Source organism: Sebastes umbrosus, chromosome 24 (genome assembly GCF_015220745.1).
Source record: "Sebastes umbrosus isolate fSebUmb1 chromosome 24, fSebUmb1.pri, whole genome shotgun sequence".
Classification (NCBI taxonomy): Eukaryota; Metazoa; Chordata; class Actinopteri; order Perciformes; family Sebastidae; genus Sebastes; species Sebastes umbrosus.
Window position 1 is genome coordinate 14,748,851 of NC_051292.1, and position 18,506 is coordinate 14,767,356.

The window sequence follows — 18,506 nt, forward strand, 5'->3', positions numbered from 1 at the left end:
CAGCTCCGTTCTCTTTATCCATCCATGGTCAGCTCCATCGGGGCCGTTTCAATGCATTTAACATAAATGTCAGTATATGGGTGCTCTACAGTTGTAGCGTCGGCCCGTTTGACCACGGAGATGAGAGTGACGGCCGGCTCGAAGTTAAGATAACGTTTCCTTTCCGTGACAGAGTTAGCATGCAGATTTAGCCGTGATGTCTAGCTCTGCTTTTCCTGTCAATGTGTGAAACCCAAAGTGTTTCCATCCTTTACTGGATGTGTAGTGTTTACCACGCTGGATTTAACATGGGAGGGTGCAGGCCGTATCCACGCTGACCCTCAGACTACAACAATAAAAACGGTAACTTCCTTTTACCTCCACATAGACTCAAATGAAGCAAATATATTGATTCTGGCATTAAAAAAAAATACATAGGTGAATCAATTTTTTCCCCCACCCCTAGTGATTAACATGTATTTACAGAATCCTCTGTGATATAAAATATTGCACAAACAAAACCCAGTTTCTTGCAAGTTTTGTACAAATTTGTACTGTTAAAAGTGTAGTGATTTAAATTTTCTAGGTAAAAGACATACTTTGAAGGAATGGTGACAGTAGGTCCATCGGGGAGGGAGAAGAGATGGGCGTCCTCCCCTAAAAGGAAGACCTGGTATTTGATCGGCTTAGAGGATGGGCTTTTCAGACGCACCTGTAGCAAAAAGGAACACAGAAATAGACGAGTTTCTGTACATACAGACAAATACCGCTGCCAGGAAACAATACAACAATGAAATCCATCTTCCTTAGCAGAGGCAAACTGACATCAGTTTTTGTTAGGCTTGTAATGTGGCTTAACCTGACAATGTGGATCATTACCCAGATGCATATTTGTCTGTGTTTGTAATCCTGTTAGTGTGTGTGTGTGGGTGTAATCCTATTAATGTATGTGTGTGTCTATAATCCTGTTAATGTGTGTCTGTGTGTGTCATTATCTGTCCGGGAGCTTATTATCCGAGCCCTTCTCAGTCTCACACTGCTCATTTATTTGATTTACAAGTTTTTATTAATGTGTCTACTAAGATCAAATTTGTTGCTGTGTGTGTGTGTGTGTGTGTGTGTGTGTGTGTGTGTGTGTGTGTGTTACCTGCTTGCTGAAGGTGCTGTGCAGGCCTCCCGATAGAGTGATGGTGTGCAGTGGCCGGTACTGAGGCAGCCTCTCGTACAGGTGAACACACAGAATCAACATCTGCACTGGATTGGGGTCTGACAAGTCCGTGGGCTGAACACACAACATACACTCAGATACAGGGACACACAGGGACACACAGGGACACACAGGGACACACAGGGACACACAGGGACACAGGAAGCGCTGCCTAATCTCTGACATCATCATCATGATTTATTGGACATCTCCAGTTATGCTGAGTAGGTCATTAATTAAGGTAATTCATGCAGTAATTAGCTAATATTTCTCTGTCAAGTCATTGCTTGCACGCTCCACTCATTATAAGCTGCATTAAAAGTACAGTGTGTAGGATTTGGCGACATCTAGTGGCGTGGTTGCAGATTGCATCCAATTGATTGACATTAGATTCACCATCTTTTCTGAATCTGTCCAAGCATCTCCTGTTATCCGGCCAACACATATACCCCCACAGAGCACGCGTTATTTTACCGTGTGTCTCTGTAACGTGAAATGGAATTTTTGTATCGTGACAGCACTCTAGCTACCAGACCACAATCCGTGCTTGATCCGTGCGTGGATGAAGCGGTGATCCCTCCGGTTCCCAAGCCACTGCTGAGTGACTGAAGACTGAATTACTGCTGCCCATAAAGTCATAAAACGCTGTGAGCAGGGTTTGAACCTGCGCGGGGAAACCCCATTGGATTTCAAGTCCAACGCCTTAACCACTCGGCCATCACAGCTGCAATTGCTATGGCTGGGACGATACACCTGTGGAACCACAGTTTCACAAGCGTGTCAGAGAACTACGGTGGCCTTCAGTAACTCGACTAACGAGATGCTACTGTGCCTGGTTATGACAAAGTAGTAGAATGCATGGAATAAAATAAACGATGTGTTGTTGTAGTCGGCTCAGTTTTAAAGCTAAAGTGAAGAAACTAGAAAACCCAAGGAATCCATCGATACCAACCATGTCATACTAGCTTGTAACGAAGGAGGCTAAATAACCCTCCAACCGTACGCTAAATTTTGTCGAGGAAAAACTGGCATGGCCATTTTCAAAGGGGTCTTTGTAGAAAACACTATGTTTCAGTCTGGCTGATTGATTGTACCACTAGTTAAGCCTGAGATGAAGCTAAACCTAAAAAGTAGCTGGTTTAAGCTGGTGGTCTTGCTGTCAGAAACACCCCTCAGGTCCCATCTGGTATTTACCTGCACATCTAGGTTGAGACACAGTGCGGTTAAGGCCTGGGCCACTATGATGTTGTTGTGAAGGATCTGTTCCAGGCTGCTGGTGGTGGTGTACATCCTCCGGAAGTGGCTGCAGATCTAGTTAGGAACACAATTGGACAGGGAATTAAAAACTATGACATGGTTTATCTGTAACTCCACATGTTTCATTTGGATCTATATTTTCACTGCCACTTGGTTGTCTGTTACCCATTGCTCAGTAGCAATACGTGCTCTGTAAAATCTGATTTTTTAAGTCACATTTTTGCATGAAAAAGGTCAAATTCTGAGAGACGCTTTTGGAATTTAGGCAAATTTTCTCTGTCAAACTCTTGCAGGTAAAACCACCACCACTCACTCTCTCTCTCTTTCTCTCTCCCTCTCACACACACACACACATACATACACACACACACACACACACACACACACACACACACACACACACACACACACACACACACACATACACACAGAGAAAATGGTGCTTAGCATGATAAGAGGCTCCCTTATCTTATCTCAGGACTAATTACATCCTCATCACATCAATCCCAGTGCCACTTAAAGACATTAACCAGCATCCCTCATTGTCTCACACATGCTGAAGAAGGTCTACACAAAATGATGCACACACACACTGACCAGGAAAGGGCAGTAGGCAGCAAGCAGAGCAGCTAGCACCAGTCCATCTGTCAAGTCCAGGTCAAAATTCACTATCCAGCGTACTGGTGGGACGCCACCTGAGAAACATTACCGTGAAGAAATGACCTATTAATCAGGAATACATATCAAGGCATCGAAAGGTACTGACAAACACTGCCTTTAGCCTTACAGCAGGATATTACAGGTTTTACAATTGGTAACACATATTTCTCTCTTCATACAGTCAGCACAACAGAAGTCAATGTGAACTAAACTGTGGATCACAACAACAACAAAATATTCTGCTTCAATCCATATTTGTTGGCGTTTAGCCCTTCAAACACAACCTTTTCACTGCAGCAATCTAACAACAAAAACAACCACAATAACAAAAACTTAGGGATGCACCAATACCACTTTTTTCAGACCGAGTACAAGTACAAGTACTTACATTTGGGTACTCGCCGATACCGAGTACCGATACGAGTACTCCTCTGTGCCAAAAGACCCTCGTTAACAGCAAGCTGGAGGGTGTGAGCGACACACGGCAGACTGGGGTTTCCCGCATACGAGGCGTTGCGCCACGACCGGCTCTAGGTCGGCTTGGAAAGGCCAGGGGCGAAGGTGCTTCCTGGGGCCGTGGCCAAAGTGTCACCGGGGCGGACTGTCCTCAGTGCACCCCAGCCACGTTGTGCCCCCAGAGCGGGGCTCGGCCCACGTAAAAGGCGCCAAGGGTCTGCGGTGATGTCTGCAACCCGACCGACCCGCCTTGAAACACCGACCAAGGAGTCTAACGCACACGCGAGTCAGAGGGTGCAAGCAAAACCCCGTGGCTTAATGTAAGTGATGGCTGGCTGAGGTGGGATCCCGGCCCCACGGGGTCGGGTGCACCACCAGCCTGTCTCGCCCGCACCATCGGGGAGGTGCAGTGTGAGCGCGTGCGATAGGACCCAAAAGATGGTGATGAGAGGTTAACGTCACACTGCCGTAAAGTGGTATCGGGGCTGTTGTATTGGAGCCGTCTTGCGAATACGAGTACGAGTACATGAGCACAGTATCAGACCTGATACCTGATACTGGTATCGGTATTGGTGCATCCCAAAAAAACCCATTTTTTTAGGGTGATGACGTCATAAAATATGTGAGACATTCGAAGCTTCATTCGAAAACCTCAATAGAATGTAAAATAAAAAATACATTTGGTACGGCCCAAGTATATTTACACTCCATTTTGCATGTTTATTGCATACTTTTGTCAAAGCTAAATATTTTTCATTGTTTTGAGTTGTTAACTGATTTCCAGTAATAAATATATAGATACATTTACAATAAAGCAGCATATTAGTCCACTCCCATGTTGATAAGAGTATTAAATACTTGACAAATCTCCCTTTAAGGTACATTTTGAACAGATAATATGTTTTTATTATTAATTATCTATTCTAATTATTATTAATCCATTGCACACTAGCCTTTTTAGCAAAGCATCCAGAGTATGCCACCTTTCATTAGTGTATGAGCATGGGACAAATAAAACCTACGGAGTTTGAATCTTATAAAAAGTTGTACATGTGTTTGTGCATGTTGTGTGTCCTACCTGCTCCCCACACAGTCCTCCTCATGCTCCTGTAGTGCACGTTGAGCCACGAGAGCAGCTGGAGCTCGAAGGATGAATAGATGTTACTGGCCAGCGGCTGTGAGCCGACAGGGAGGATTCCATCATCGTCGTCGTCACGGTTCACAGTCGTGTTGGTCAAACCGCTCTCGGACACGCGACACAACACCAGCACCTGAGCATATATATTCAGAGGAATGTTCAATACTGGTATTTAACAGGATGAGACGGACTCTACTTTACATTCACACAGGTAGACACACTGACAAGCTGTTCCCAAGTACAGAAATGTTCTCAGGCTTCCATTGATCAGCTGTTACGAGTTAAAAATAAATCAAACCTTTGAGTTAACCTTTCTTTGACCGTCAATAATCAATCAATAATAATCAATAATAATCAATTATTTCTGACAACCACTGCATGGAAGAAAAGAGACAGACATAAATAGAGAGAAAGCTTAAGTATAAAAAGTACAGGGGTTTATCAGAGGGGAAAGTGCAGCTCCATTTGCCAGAAAGAGTTCTTCACCTTGTATATTTGCAGCAGCACGTCGGTCCAGGATCGTTTGCTCAGAGACTCGTAGTCAACACTGCTGTAGTCCAGACCAAATTCTTCCTCATGTGACTGAGAGAAATACACATATTATATGTATATATAAGGCACAAGAAGCTCTAAATACGTTGTGTGTGAGTAAAGACAGAGACCATGAGTGAGACCGGGATGGGTTTTTCATTGTTAGCAAAGAAGAAGCATCACTCGAGCTATTGTTTTCCGTCTCCCAATGCTCGACAATTAGATTTATAGGACATACAATTTTATTTACATGGAGTAGGTCTAGGACGGTATTGTTGTGTGTGAATGTGTATCTGTACCTGCAGGGAGCACCAGTGTTTGAACTCCTGCTTGTCCAGCAAGTACTCTGGTGTGATGTGACAAAGGCAGGCTCCCTGCACCCTGAACACAGAATTACAACGATCAGAAACAATTTCAGAAATGGAAAATGTGACATTGCTGGCTTCATCTATCTGCAATTGTGACATTGTGACATACAGAAGCGGTCTGTTATGAATGACACAACCTGCTAAAATAAAAATTTAATTTATGTCAAGTTTTACCTTTTATTGCTACTAGGTCTGACCTTGTGAGATTGCTGTTGTGACCTCTACATAAAAGTGAATCAATCACTTATTCAAACACAGGACCAACATGTCAAATTTCTATCACATGTAGGTAACAAAATGCATGTCTGAAAGGGGCTTTAGTCAGCAGCATTGTAGCATGGTATCTGGGAGTAAGACCTACCTGAGAAAAGTAAGCATAGCCTCATGCTGTTGTAGCAGCTGATTGGTGCGCTGGTCTATATCAGTTGTAAACACCTGACAGTGAGGAATACCAGGAATCTGTTTACCAGTCAGGTGATGCAGCATGTCCACTACAGACCTGGACACAACAATACAATAGTTATGTCCCTTGCATCTAGAGACGGATCAATGCCCAATGATATCAAATTAAATCCCACCAGAACTTCAATTCCAGCTTCATCTTCTATTTTCCTTGACCCATTTTAACGCTCTATCAGACTTATTTTATGAGACCGACAATTTGCACATAAGAGCCTTTTTATCCTTCATAGTTTTAGTCGTTTTTATCCTTCATAGTTTTAGTCGTTTTTATCCTTCATAGTTTTAGTCGTTTTTATCCTTCATAGTTTTAGTCGTTTTTATCCTTTATAGTTTTAGACTAGCTTTAGTCGTTTTTATCCTTCATAGTTTTAGTCGTTTTTATCCTTCATAGTTTTAGTCGTTATCCTTCATAGTTTTAGTCGTTATCCTTCATAGTTTTAGTCGTTTTTATCCTTTATAGTTTTAGACTAGCTTTAGTCGTTTTTATCCTTCAGTTTTAATCGTTTTTATCCTTCATAGTTTTAGTCGTTATCCTTCATAGTTTTAGTCGTTATCCTTCATAGTTTTAGTCGTTTTTATCCTTTATAGTTTTAGACTAGCTTTAGTCGTTTTTATCCTTCATAGTTTTAGTCGTTATCCTTCATAGTTTTAATCGTTTTTATCCTTCATAGTTTTAGTCGTTATCCTTCATAGTTTTAGTCGTTTTTATCCTTTATAGTTTTAGACTAGCTTTAGTCGTTTTTATCCTTCATAGTTTTAGTCGTTTTTATCCTTCATAGTTTTAGCCGACGACAACTCAAAACATTTTAGTCCAGTTTTAGTCGCTGAGAAGTCATTTGATTTTAGTCAAAATGTTTTCTCTTATTTTTGTAAGCTATTTTTTCTTTTATTTAATCTTAATCCTGTTTAGTCATCAGATTATATTGAATATTTCTGTCATTTTAGCCAAATTTATTTCACATAAAATTGTATCTTATCATTATGTGATGAAAAACACTGGTTGAATGATGAAGAATGCAGCTTTGCAGTTAGTTCGAGTCAATCCGCCCACCCAACATGTAAAAATATGTTACTCAACCACCCGAACACAACCCGACCCGCAAACCGCCAACTTTATGCATTATAGTAGCACAATTGTTCAGGACTGAGGTGTGAGACAAGAAGGACAAAGACGGACTGAGCGCCGCCACAGCGTGTTGTGTGTGTGTGTGAAAGGTGAAAGATGACAAATATAAAGAGATTTTACTACAGACTAAATTTTAGTCTCCTGTTTTTTCGTCAATGATATTGAATGTGTGATATCGTCACAGTTGTCGTGTTTAATGACGTTGGTACCATCTCGTCATTGTCTCATCTTCGTCATGGAAAAAAAAGGTCCTGTTTCGTCATAGTTTTCATTAACGAAATTAACACTGCAACCATGTCATGTTAGTTGTCGGGAAGAACGCTACCTAACGCTCCAAGTTAGGCTAAATTTTGGTGAGGAAAAACTAGCATGGCCATTTTCAAAGGAGTCCCTTAACCTCTGACCTCTAGATGTGTGAATGAAAACTGAGATGAATAGAGTGAAAACTGTGTTTTATAAGATAAAACAGATGTTGACAAACGGTAATAAATCACAATATATCTTTTCACTATACTCGGCATATCGCAAAATGTTTAACATCGCAGTAAGATTATATCGTGATTTAAGTATCGTGATAATACCGTATCGTGGGGCCTCTGGTGATTCCCACCCTAGTTCCATCATGGTTGTTGACTAGATTTAAACATCCAGTTCTATGTTATCTTGTCATGCTGACTTTTCAGCTTGAGGATGACTCATTTGAGACAGCTCAACTACAAAACATTTTCATCTATCTGCTCAAAGGGTGTGTCAGAAAATTCATCACTCATGTACACACCTGGAGTCTTTATTTTGACTGACTCGATAAGTCCGTCCACCGGAAGGATTGGTTTGAATTTTGGACACAACTCTGGAGGGAGAGAGGAGACTTATTATAGAAGTGCCGAAAAGTGAAAGTCATCTAGTCTCAAAATGTGGCTGAACTATTGGGAAACATACCTTCTGAGCGTGTGTGGCACAGAGATAGGGTGTGGTCCACTCGGCCACCCAAAGAGGCTGAACCACCTCTCCACAGCCAACAACACATTCTGGTAATACAGTCCTTCCTCTGAGTTGGCAGCAGGGAATTCTGGGGCGCCAAGGTTGCTTGAAGTGTCGCTGTTAGGAGAGACGTCTGTAGTGCTGCTGGCCTGACTGCTCACACTGTCACTGTCTGGAAAAGAGTCTGACGAGGACAGATACACACACAGTACAGAATGTAAAAACACACTCCTGCTCAGACATACGCACAAATAAAGAAATACAATTACAAACAAAATACAATTGCATGGTACATTGGATTTTCTGACCTGAGCTCTTGTTTGATGAAATGTTGTCAAACGACGAGGATGATGAAGTGGAAACGGAGGCAGTACTTGGTGTGTGATAGCGCTGAAGGATCGCCTCAACAGCTGTGGCCCCTAAATGGCAGTCACATATAAACCAATCAGATCGAAGGAGAGAAAAGTGTTGAATAAATAATCATTGCTGCAAACTCAAGTTGGTATCATTGTAACGTAAATATCTTTGGTAATTTGAAGACATCACCTTGGGCTCTGGGATATTATGGAGGGTATATTTCACTGTTGTCTGTTATTTTGTAAAGAAACGACTGACTTCAGAAAGGTGCAGCCCTCATCATTCTTTTGGCTTGTATAAAGTCTTCTTCTTAGCCCTATAGGTCTTTCTCGACACTCTCAACCTCAACCACTTCCCTCCTTCTATCTGCTAAATATCGCTCCAAACTTATGCTAAATTTTGGCGAGGGAAAACTGGCATGGCCATTTTCAAAGGGGTCTCTTGACCTCTGACCTCCAGATGTGTGAATGTAAATGGATTCTATGGGTACCCACGAGTCTCCCCTTTACAGACATGCCCACTTTATGATAATCACATGCAGTTTGGGGCAAGTCATAGTCAAGTCAGCACACTGACACACTGACAGCTGTTGTTGCCTGTTGGGGTGCAGTTTTCCATGTTATGATTTGAGCATATTTTTGATGCTAAATGCAGTACCTGTGAGGGTTTCTGGACAATATCTGTCATTGTTTTGTGTTGTTAATTGATTTCCAATAATAAATATATACATACATTTGCATAAATCAAGCATATTTGCCCACTCCCATGTTGATAAGAGTATTTAATACTTGACAAATATCCCTTTAAGGTTCATTTTGAAAAGATACAAAATTAATTTAGAATTAATTGCGATTAACTATGGACAATCATGATTAATCGTAATTAAATATTGTAATCAATTGACAGCCCTAGAAATTATTCATGTGGCAAGAATGCTTTCCTTTACAGCTTTAGCACTCACTGACTGTTCACCAGATGCTGCCACTCCACCAATACCCAACAGTTTTTCCAAACTTCCTCCTTCAGTCTATCCATGCTCCATATAGGTACTTTGTGTGTGTGTTTGTGTATGTATAGAGTGCCAGTACCAGTCTTGAGAACTATCTGTTGCGCGGAGCGGTGCGCGGCCATTTGGGGCCAGACTGTCAACAGACAGTTGTCAGCGATAGCGCACAACTTCACCTTGAACCTGACGGCAGAGACCAAACAGAAAAAGTATAAAAGTCAAGATAGTGGATTGAATCAACTTTAAGTTTATGGGTTTAGAGGATAATGCTGTTGATATTCTCTATTTTTGTTATTGTCAACAAATTCCATGAAAAGACCAAACCGACAATGTGTTCAATGTGTTGAGTCCGTCGAGTAGGCAAAAAGACTACGAGACAAGAAAAAGAGATGTGTTGTAGAATAAGCAGTTACCTGTTGTGGAGGTGGTCAGTGAAGGTGATGGTTGTGCAGAGGGACAGAGGGATGGCGGACCAGAAGGACACGTTGCAGATTAGAGAGGTCGCATCAGCCTCCTGGCTCTGAATGCCTGCTGGATGTCTCTATGGTTGCAGATAAAAAGTGTGAAAAGTGGGATAATTCCACAGATCATGATAGTATTTCTGTTAAAGTGCCAGCCAGGCACAAAATTGGGTTTTGCTCAAGCTGTTATGGGTTCTTCAAACGCAGCCTCGTGTTGTGACTGTAATTCATATAGATATGATGGTATCTGGACTGTGTGATGATGTACTGTAGACAGCAGAATGAAATAGAGACTGAGTGTGGGAAAAAGTAATTTACACATACTGTAAATACAGCCATGGTATATGCCTAATAGTGTGGACCTACATCACTTTGTGAGTTAAACCAATTACATTTAGAGTAGTATGTTAATTTGCCGGCTCATCGACGATAGAATACCTTCAAAGGATAAAGTGCATTCACTAATTTTAGATGTATAAGTGTGACTTTTATATCTTCTTGGTGGGGAGGAAACATCTCCGATACCCTAAATCCCCATTAAAACAAATACAGTACAGATTCTTGTAGACAGCATTTAGACCACATGACACAAAACTCTGCACTGGGGCAAGTGACAAAAACAGCATCCTTTTTTGGCCATGACTTTTTCATAATAGTGTAAACTGGTGTGAGTACAGGGCTGTACCTGATCCTGGTTCTGGGCAGGGATGTTGTTATCCTCTGGAAAGATGACGGAAACAGGCTGGACCTTTGTCCCATCCTCCAGTTCCACCTCGTCCACGTCAGCTGACACCATGATTCCACTGCAAAGGTAGAAGAACATCTCCGATACAACATTCAACTTTTTGCTCCAATGCAATATTATAAGCAACCTTCTCACTATTGCTTGTGGGTACAGTGTACTGGGGATGGGGATCGACCATTTTTATGGATATTGATACCAGTTTCGAGACTGCTTAACGATCCAAGTCTTTATCGATACTTTTCTATTATTTGGGGGAAAGACAAGAAGGCAATGAATTCTTACTGATATTGCTTTTATTGCTAACTGTGAGTCTGTGACGGTTTGATTTCTGAACAGTTAAAATAATTCAAAGTGACCTTTAACATAAATCAAACATCCAAAGTGATTTATCTTTGTTCATAAATGTATAATTTATCCAAAACCTTGTTTTCTTTTTTATTTTAAAAAGTCATTTTATTAGTTTGTTATTTATAATTTGTTTGTTTAGATTTTTTTTTGTTAACAATAAGGCTAAGTTTAATTAAAATATATATATATTGTATGTGTAAAACATTTGGTCAAAAAACAAGATTTTGCATAGGACCCCCAAAAAGCTAGAATCGGCCCTGCTAGCTGCACGTCCTAAAGTTGGAGGAGCTGCTGGATAAGATGCACTTATCCAGATGGGAGATGAAGAGGAGGAAGAGTTTTGAATCCTCATAGTTAAGGCCGCATCTCAGTCCTTGGGGACTTGGCTTGAGACCGGAGGGTTGCTGGTTCAAGTCCCCTCATGGACCAAGTTCTGAGTGTTAGGGAGACGTGCCAGTTTTCCTCTTGGGCACTGCTGAGGTGCCCTTGAGAAAGGCACCAAACCCCCAACTGCTCGGGGCACCTTCATGGTTAGCCCCCTTGCTCTGACGTCCCTGCTTTGATGTAATGTTAGCAGGGTATTTTTCTTTTTAATTCTCGTCCCAAAATTAGTTTTCATCCTCCATGACTCAGTCCTTACTGATTTTGGGGTTTTGAGAAATTTGGAACCGGGTCCTTATAGAACTGGGTCTCGATCCCCATCCCTTTTTTATATAGATATTATAGTGCGTAAACAGTGCCCTGGGGATATGTTTTCTTGAAGAGATGCCCTTTGCTCCTCAGTTCAGTCACAGGGATTTGGGTCAGAAAATGCTGCCAGGACTGTAATAGTGCAACCAGATTGCTGTCCACTCTGAAATCTGAACAACAACGTAAACCACCAAGGAATGTGGATTAGCTAGTTGGCTTACAATGTAAGCAACATGAGTGCAGACCTGCCAGTTAATGGATTCCTGGCTTGACTGATAAAAACCCCACTGAAATGAATAATGTAGTCAGTTTGTGTGTGTGGCAGTGTTTCCTCTGCATACATTCAGCTCCAGTGGCTCAACACAGCTGGTAAACTGCCACAAGCTAGAAAAATGTAAATACAATAAAAATCCATCAATGTTATTGCTCAGCTTTCCCAAAAAGCTGACAACTACAACTGTGATCGCAGAGCAGCTGTCTGTGTGTCATGATCCAAATAATCAAAACAGTTGCTGGGACAGTTTTTTGGCCTGGGGTGAACAGAAGAACACTGTGTCTGTGTGTGTGTTTATAAACCAACCTAGCATATCCTAAGGCATTCAGGGCGAGTGTGGCAGTTGCATTGCTTTCCAGGGGTACTGGTGTCAGGAGGATTTGAGGGGGGTGGATGGTGATGCAGGGAAGCTGGAGGGTGATAGTGATGGACAGCTCTCTGTAGGGTTGATGTCCCTCCTCTCCTTCCATCCCCTCCCCTCCCTCGTCTCCCAGGTAAAGAGGAAGGGACAGTTTGGTCACTCTAGCGGACCCTAGGAGAACAAATGTACACACAGGTCAGTCGGTGCAGACAAAATGTATAATTGTGCATCAAGCACAGCGTGTAGGTTTGTATACCCCACATAACCCCTGTGAATGGTGTGCACCTCCACAAAAACTCCACTGAGTTTTAATGCATTTTTCTAAAACTATTGGACAAAAATGAAAAAAGAACCAGCGGCCTGTAGCTCTCAGTTTGCCTTAAGAGGCTGTGTCCCAGGGCGAAACATAATTCCTTGTTTATGGTCCACTTAAGATTATTAAGGCCCCATGATTTAATGATCGAGGCTGCACAAGGACATTCTTTAACTGAGTATCACTTCAATTTAGATTTAGTTATGCTTTACTTTATCTTAGTTTTGCCCCATGTGAAATTATATTTTGTGGGATGTTACACTCTATTAAGCTATGGCATATGTTGTGCATTTTCTCCAGTCTTATGGGTGTGAAGGAGAAACGGGTCAATTGATATAAATTGTGATATTATATACAGTATACAATGACTGGATGTGTGAGTGAGAGGGGAAGGCAGTGAGAGATATCCATTAGAATGTGTTTGTGTGTGTGTTTCCAGTCATTTCTCACCTGTTGTGATAGCCTCGGTGCCGACGCTGACCGTCAAGCAGATGGACTGGCCGGGCCCCAGACTGCCTGATGATGGAGACACCACACAGAGCTCCTCCTCTCTTCTGTGCTCTGTCGGTTCCACTATCTCTCTGCAGTCAAACCACCAGTTCACATGTTTCCTGACACCCCGACGCCAAAACACACTCTCTTCACACGCTGCGTTCAGCTCCACTGTCTGGGGCGGGAGAGAGGAGTGAGACAGAATGGGACTACAAGAAGAGGAAACACTCCATTCCAAACCTCATACTATACTAGTAGTATGTACTGATTTGGCCAAAATGTAGCATGTAGTATTCAAACAAAAGCAAAATCTACAGTATGTCAAAGATACCCGGATGTCATACTAATTCAGAATAAATCTCCAGTATGCATCGGACCAGTACTGTATCCCACAATGCAAAGCGCTGGAACAGTATAGGTCTATTGTCACAACAACAGCTGCCAAAAACGGCTTGTTTTTACATACATTTTTCATCAGTAGGACGGTGCAAGACGACAGATAGACGAGAAAATGAGGAGATCCAGAAAGTTGAGAGAAAGTTTGAAAAGGGGAAAGGAAAAATGTGGGAATGGAGGTAGGTATGACCTTGTTGATACCTTAGTGTAAGCGTCAGACTGTGGTGCCAGGGGATCCATGTGGAACTCTAGGCTAGAGGGGGACATTTCCAGTGGAGCGCACAGCACTAAAAACATTTAAAGACAGCAAGGGAAAGAAGACATTTCTACGTGAACCTATGTGTGAGATTTGTTCTGCACATACAATGTCACAGTATTTCAGCTGTGATTACAGTTTCATTCCAGCAGAAATAATACAGTGAATAGTATTTAAAATATAGATATCACTCACCAACACACAAACACACACACACACGCAACTCTAACTCCACATCGATGACCCCACCTGTGGCCTGTATGCGCTGTGACCGTTGTGTCGCCATGGTGACAGACTGGGGAAGGGGTTTGACGACATGCTTCCAGCTGCCGGCTGACAGCGAGGAGGAGGTGGTGGAGGAAGAGGAGGACGGGTTGGGCAGCGGAGACAGAGAGGCAGTGGGCCATCTCACTCCGTTGACCATCAGTGGCAGCTCAAAATCATAGCTGGCTGCCTGCAGGAAGTCATTGATATTTTTTTAACTGACCATTCGCTAAGCCCTGCCCGCCTTAGTTACCGTTGCTATGCCTGTCAAGCTTTTTGCTCCATTTCAATTCTGCATGTAAAACGGCACATTATGCCAACTTGAATCAAGATTCCACGTGTACCGGCAGCATCAACAGCAGCAGTAAACAACCCAGACTAATAAACACACATTTCACATGGCTTATTATGGCTCAATATAAATAGAGAAGGCATTGTGCCGTCTCTGCCAACACTTATAAAATGTGTTATAATCGTATAAAGATGACATTAAAGTTTATTCCAGCATCTCTACCACCTGCTACTGTTTGATTATCGGCTGCTGTAAATTCAAGGTCATACTTGCCGCCTCAGATGGCACTTGCGCTGCGTTTAGCTGTGTTGGTTTGATATCCAGAGATTAAAATCCTCATAAAGTCATGATGTTACACCATAAGCCGTGTTTCCACTGCATGGTATGCCTCTGATCGACTTGACTTGACTTGACTCACTTTTGGTACCAGGTCCTTTTCTCTATGCCGTGTTGCCACTACAGATAGTGCACCCTTCAGTGTAGACGGGATTCTCACTGATTGCTGTAGTGATGACGTGTGAAACTTAGTTAACGCTGGCTAGCAAGTTTTGTTGGCTTGCTTTTTTAACAATGGCCGAAGAAAATACCATTTTCTCTCAATATATACTGTCACTCACTCTCCAGGATCACGAGTGTTAGTTGAGAAAGTTAACATTGACAAGAGTGTGTGGATGAAGCATTAAGTTTAGTTTAGTCGTTACTGTAAAACCTCACCTCAGTGAGTCCACGACTTGCAGTAAATTGGTTTAGTTTATACTAAATTTATTAGCCCGCTACAAAGGCAGTCACAATGGCAACGGTACACATACAAATAGCCACCGTTCTGACCATCCTGCTACGATGATTTGAATGGGAATGTCCGTTCTACTCCTTCATTCTATTTCTACGGACACAACCCGACACACTTATATGTATATTGAGTATCTCTCTTACTAGAGTCCCATGTACACTACTGCAGCAAGTGGAGACATCCGAGGCTTAACAGACCTGCTGTGCCTAGTAACAGTCGCTAAGCTATGGTTGGACAATCGCTGTTCAGAGGAGGGGTTTAGAGAACAGTCAATGCATGGATGCTAAATGTGCATTTTGAGCTTGGTCTACTCAATCTCCATGATACTGTATCTACTGGGAGTTGTTGTGTCAAAAGCTCACCTGGGGTGGGGAGAAGACAAGGGAACAGTCCACAATCTGGTTGCCCTGGACCTCCACAACACTCACACCTGGCTCCTTCTCTGCTCATAAAAATGCACAGATATAACCACAAAAACAGACCAAAAGTCAAGACAAACGCAAGACAATGTGTTGTGTATTTAATTCACATAAAGACTTTTTACTTTGTGTGTAAAAACGTACTTGCTGAGGGCTGACGGAGGTGCAAAGAGAAGTCTGTGTATTCTGACAGGTCGAAGGTGACCCGGGCTGCGGCTGGCGAGTGGTTTGTCAGAGCGAACGGTATCGCTCGCTGAGAACCAGCATGGACCCCGTAGAACTGGAAATGGGACTGAACAGAGGAAGAAAGTCATCTGGAAGTTGTATATCTCAAAACCTGGACAAATTGCATGTATTATAAGGCCTGGGATGAATTAAATCCAGTTGTTTTGCCCAGACATTTCATTATCCAACTATTTTAGCATTTCAGCAGGGTAAACAACAACACAAAAGTCATACAGAAAAGGAGAAATAACTTTTGAGAGTCAAGCTGATTAAAAAGAGTGGCTGAAAAGTGTCTGTATTCCTTTTATCTACTAAGTTTGAGAGAGAGAACGTATCTAAAAACTCCACTCTTGAAGTTTCAGAGAGCGGCTTAAGAAGCGTGCCCTGCCAAGGAAACTCGGTTCCAGCACCTTAACAGCTACAGCAAATAAGATTGAAAGAGAAAGAATAATTTTCTGCTTTCAACGACTGGAGTCGCACAAAAGCAGAATATCCTTCTTCATTTCATTTCTTTCAAAGGTGCAACCTCTGCTGTTTCCAAAGAGAGAGAGACACACTTAGATTTTAACACAAAGTCTGATGTCTTTTCTTCCTCACACCATCACTTTTGCACTATTCTTTCACTTTCCACATCATCTATGAGCCAGGGTTTTATCAGCTCTGTGGAGATTAGTAATTATAAAAACCCCAGATATGATCCAGGAGTCCATTTCAAACCGGGGCACCCCAGGATCCATCACCACAAATCCAAAACTGTGCATGTTGATGTACAATAGTTTCTTGAATGTGCCCGTGGGATCTGACAAGTGAGAGAGCCAAAAGCCAGGAGTCGCAAAGGAGGCTAAATAAAACTCCAAACTAGCGCTAAATTTTGGCGAGGAAAAACTGGCATGGCCATTTTCAAAGGGGTTCCTTGACCTCTGACCTCCAGATATGTGAATGAAAATGGGTTCTATGGGTACCCACGAGTCTCCCCTTTACAGACATGCACACTTTATGATAATCACATGCAGTTTGGGGTAAGTCATAGTCAAGTCAGCACACTGACACACTGACAGCTGTTGTTGCCTGTTGGGCTGCAGTTTACCATGTTATGATTGAGTATCATTTTTTATGCTAAATGCAGTACCTGTGAGGGTTTCTGGACAATATCTGACATTGTTTTGTGTTGTTGGTTGATTCCCAATAATAAATATAAACATACATTTGCATAAAGCAGCATATTTGTCCACTCCCATGTTGATAAGAGTATTAAATCCTTGACAAATCTCCCTTTAACGTACATTTTGAACAGATAAAAAATTGTGCCGTTTTGTGTGAATGGTGTGAAATTATTATATATTTTGCATGCTTTTTTAAAGCAACATGAGAGTGAAAATACACATGTATCAGTCACAAAAACCTGGAAAAATCATGACACAAGTCAAGATGAGGTCAACCTGCAACATGGCCTCAAAAAAAGAAAGCATAGAAATGAACATCTCTATGGCAGCGACGACAACAACAACAGTTTAAGTTGTGACCTACGTGCAGCTGGTACTTACAGCTAAATGCCTGTCTGCAAGGCCAGTGCACAAAGACACACAGCATGGTGCAGAATTCCCGAGCTATAAAATAAATGTTAGGGTAAGATATTTTGCAGCACAGTATGTGTGTAGGATTTCTATTTCCTTCATCTTACGAAAGAAATGCACATTTTCCTTCTTAGAGAAATGGACCACCTACACACAGCGAAGGATTTATATGATAGATTTACAGGGAAAACAAATGCTTATCTAAAGAGGACCTATTCTGATTTTCCCCTTTCCTTTAGTGTCGTTTTTGTGTATGTAAATGTAAAAAACTTAATTACATTTGTCATATACATACAGGTACATAGATGATATTTGACCTCTGCATTTAACCCGTCCTAAGTGTTTTGAAGCATCCAGGGAGCAATTTTGGGTTTAGTGTCTCAATCAAGGACACTTGGACAAACAGACAGTAAGAACCGGGGAATGAACCTTCTGGTTAAAGGACAACCCGCTCTACCTGAGCTACAGCCGTTCCCTAAAGTACTTCGACGAGGATGGGATTCGAACCCACGCGTGCAGAGCACAATGGATTAGCAGTCCATCGCCTTAACCACTCGGCCACCTCGTCTGCTACATCACAAAGTCTAACTGAAAATACCTGGCCCTCCTTTTCTTCCATAACGTGGTGATGTCACCAAGTAATATATTTGCATAAATCCTGTCTAACGGCTAGTTTGGCACGCCCTCAAACAAAGCTAGTTAGAGCAGATTGTTGCACAGTATACCGATACTAGAAAGGTATGGCGATACCCTGCAGTTAAAAACAGTACGATACACCGTTTTATTAGTACCGATACTTTAAGAATGACAGAGATTTAATAAGGGCCTTGAGTTGCGTCGATGTTTAAGACTGGGATCCCACAGGAGCAGGCACTTGTAACTTTGCTGCTGGTGGGCAGTCAAAAAATAAACTGTAGTGATAATGAACAACAAATGAAGTAGAAAAGACGATTAAAGCAGGTCATGAACTGCTCACCGGCTGCATAGTTTCACTCTTAGCTGGTGTCTGTATCAGCAGAACCCCACAAAAAAAATCAAGGAAAATAACAGCGTACCCATATTAGATTCACCATCTTTT

At 42.0% G+C, this 18,506-nt stretch overlaps 1 protein-coding gene and 2 non-coding genes across 5 annotated transcripts in view; all 3 read right to left on the reverse strand.

Moving 5' to 3' along the window:
- The window catches only part of LOC119483913 (cilia- and flagella-associated protein 47-like), a 66,345-nt gene that overhangs the window by 32,499 nt on the left and 15,340 nt on the right, over nt 1-18,506 (reverse strand). For all 3 annotated transcript variants that reach the window (XM_037762400.1, XM_037762402.1, XM_037762401.1), the window contains 20 exons: nt 15,774-15,921; nt 15,573-15,652; nt 14,114-14,318; nt 13,810-13,895; nt 13,171-13,387; nt 12,353-12,578; nt 10,675-10,792; nt 9,942-10,069; nt 9,611-9,711; nt 8,474-8,584; nt 8,124-8,349; nt 7,963-8,034; nt 5,958-6,095; nt 5,528-5,609; nt 5,184-5,279; nt 4,638-4,830; nt 3,041-3,138; nt 2,381-2,497; nt 1,127-1,261; nt 579-691 (listed from right to left, as the gene is read on the reverse strand). In XM_037762400.1, the coding sequence (XP_037618328.1) occupies nt 579-691; nt 1,127-1,261; nt 2,381-2,497; nt 3,041-3,138; nt 4,638-4,830; nt 5,184-5,279; nt 5,528-5,609; nt 5,958-6,095; nt 7,963-8,034; nt 8,124-8,349; nt 8,474-8,584; nt 9,611-9,711; nt 9,942-10,069; nt 10,675-10,792; nt 12,353-12,578; nt 13,171-13,387; nt 13,810-13,895; nt 14,114-14,318; nt 15,573-15,652; nt 15,774-15,921 (2,690 nt within the window). The remainder of the gene's footprint in view (nt 1-578; nt 692-1,126; nt 1,262-2,380; nt 2,498-3,040; nt 3,139-4,637; nt 4,831-5,183; nt 5,280-5,527; nt 5,610-5,957; nt 6,096-7,962; nt 8,035-8,123; nt 8,350-8,473; nt 8,585-9,610; nt 9,712-9,941; nt 10,070-10,674; nt 10,793-12,352; nt 12,579-13,170; nt 13,388-13,809; nt 13,896-14,113; nt 14,319-15,572; nt 15,653-15,773; nt 15,922-18,506) is intronic.
- Nucleotides 1,830-1,911, reverse strand: trnas-uga. The gene has a single exon. It is a non-coding gene; the product is annotated as a tRNA-Ser (tRNA).
- On the reverse strand, nt 17,915-17,996 carry trnas-gcu. Its single transcript has one exon. It is a non-coding gene; the product is annotated as a tRNA-Ser (tRNA).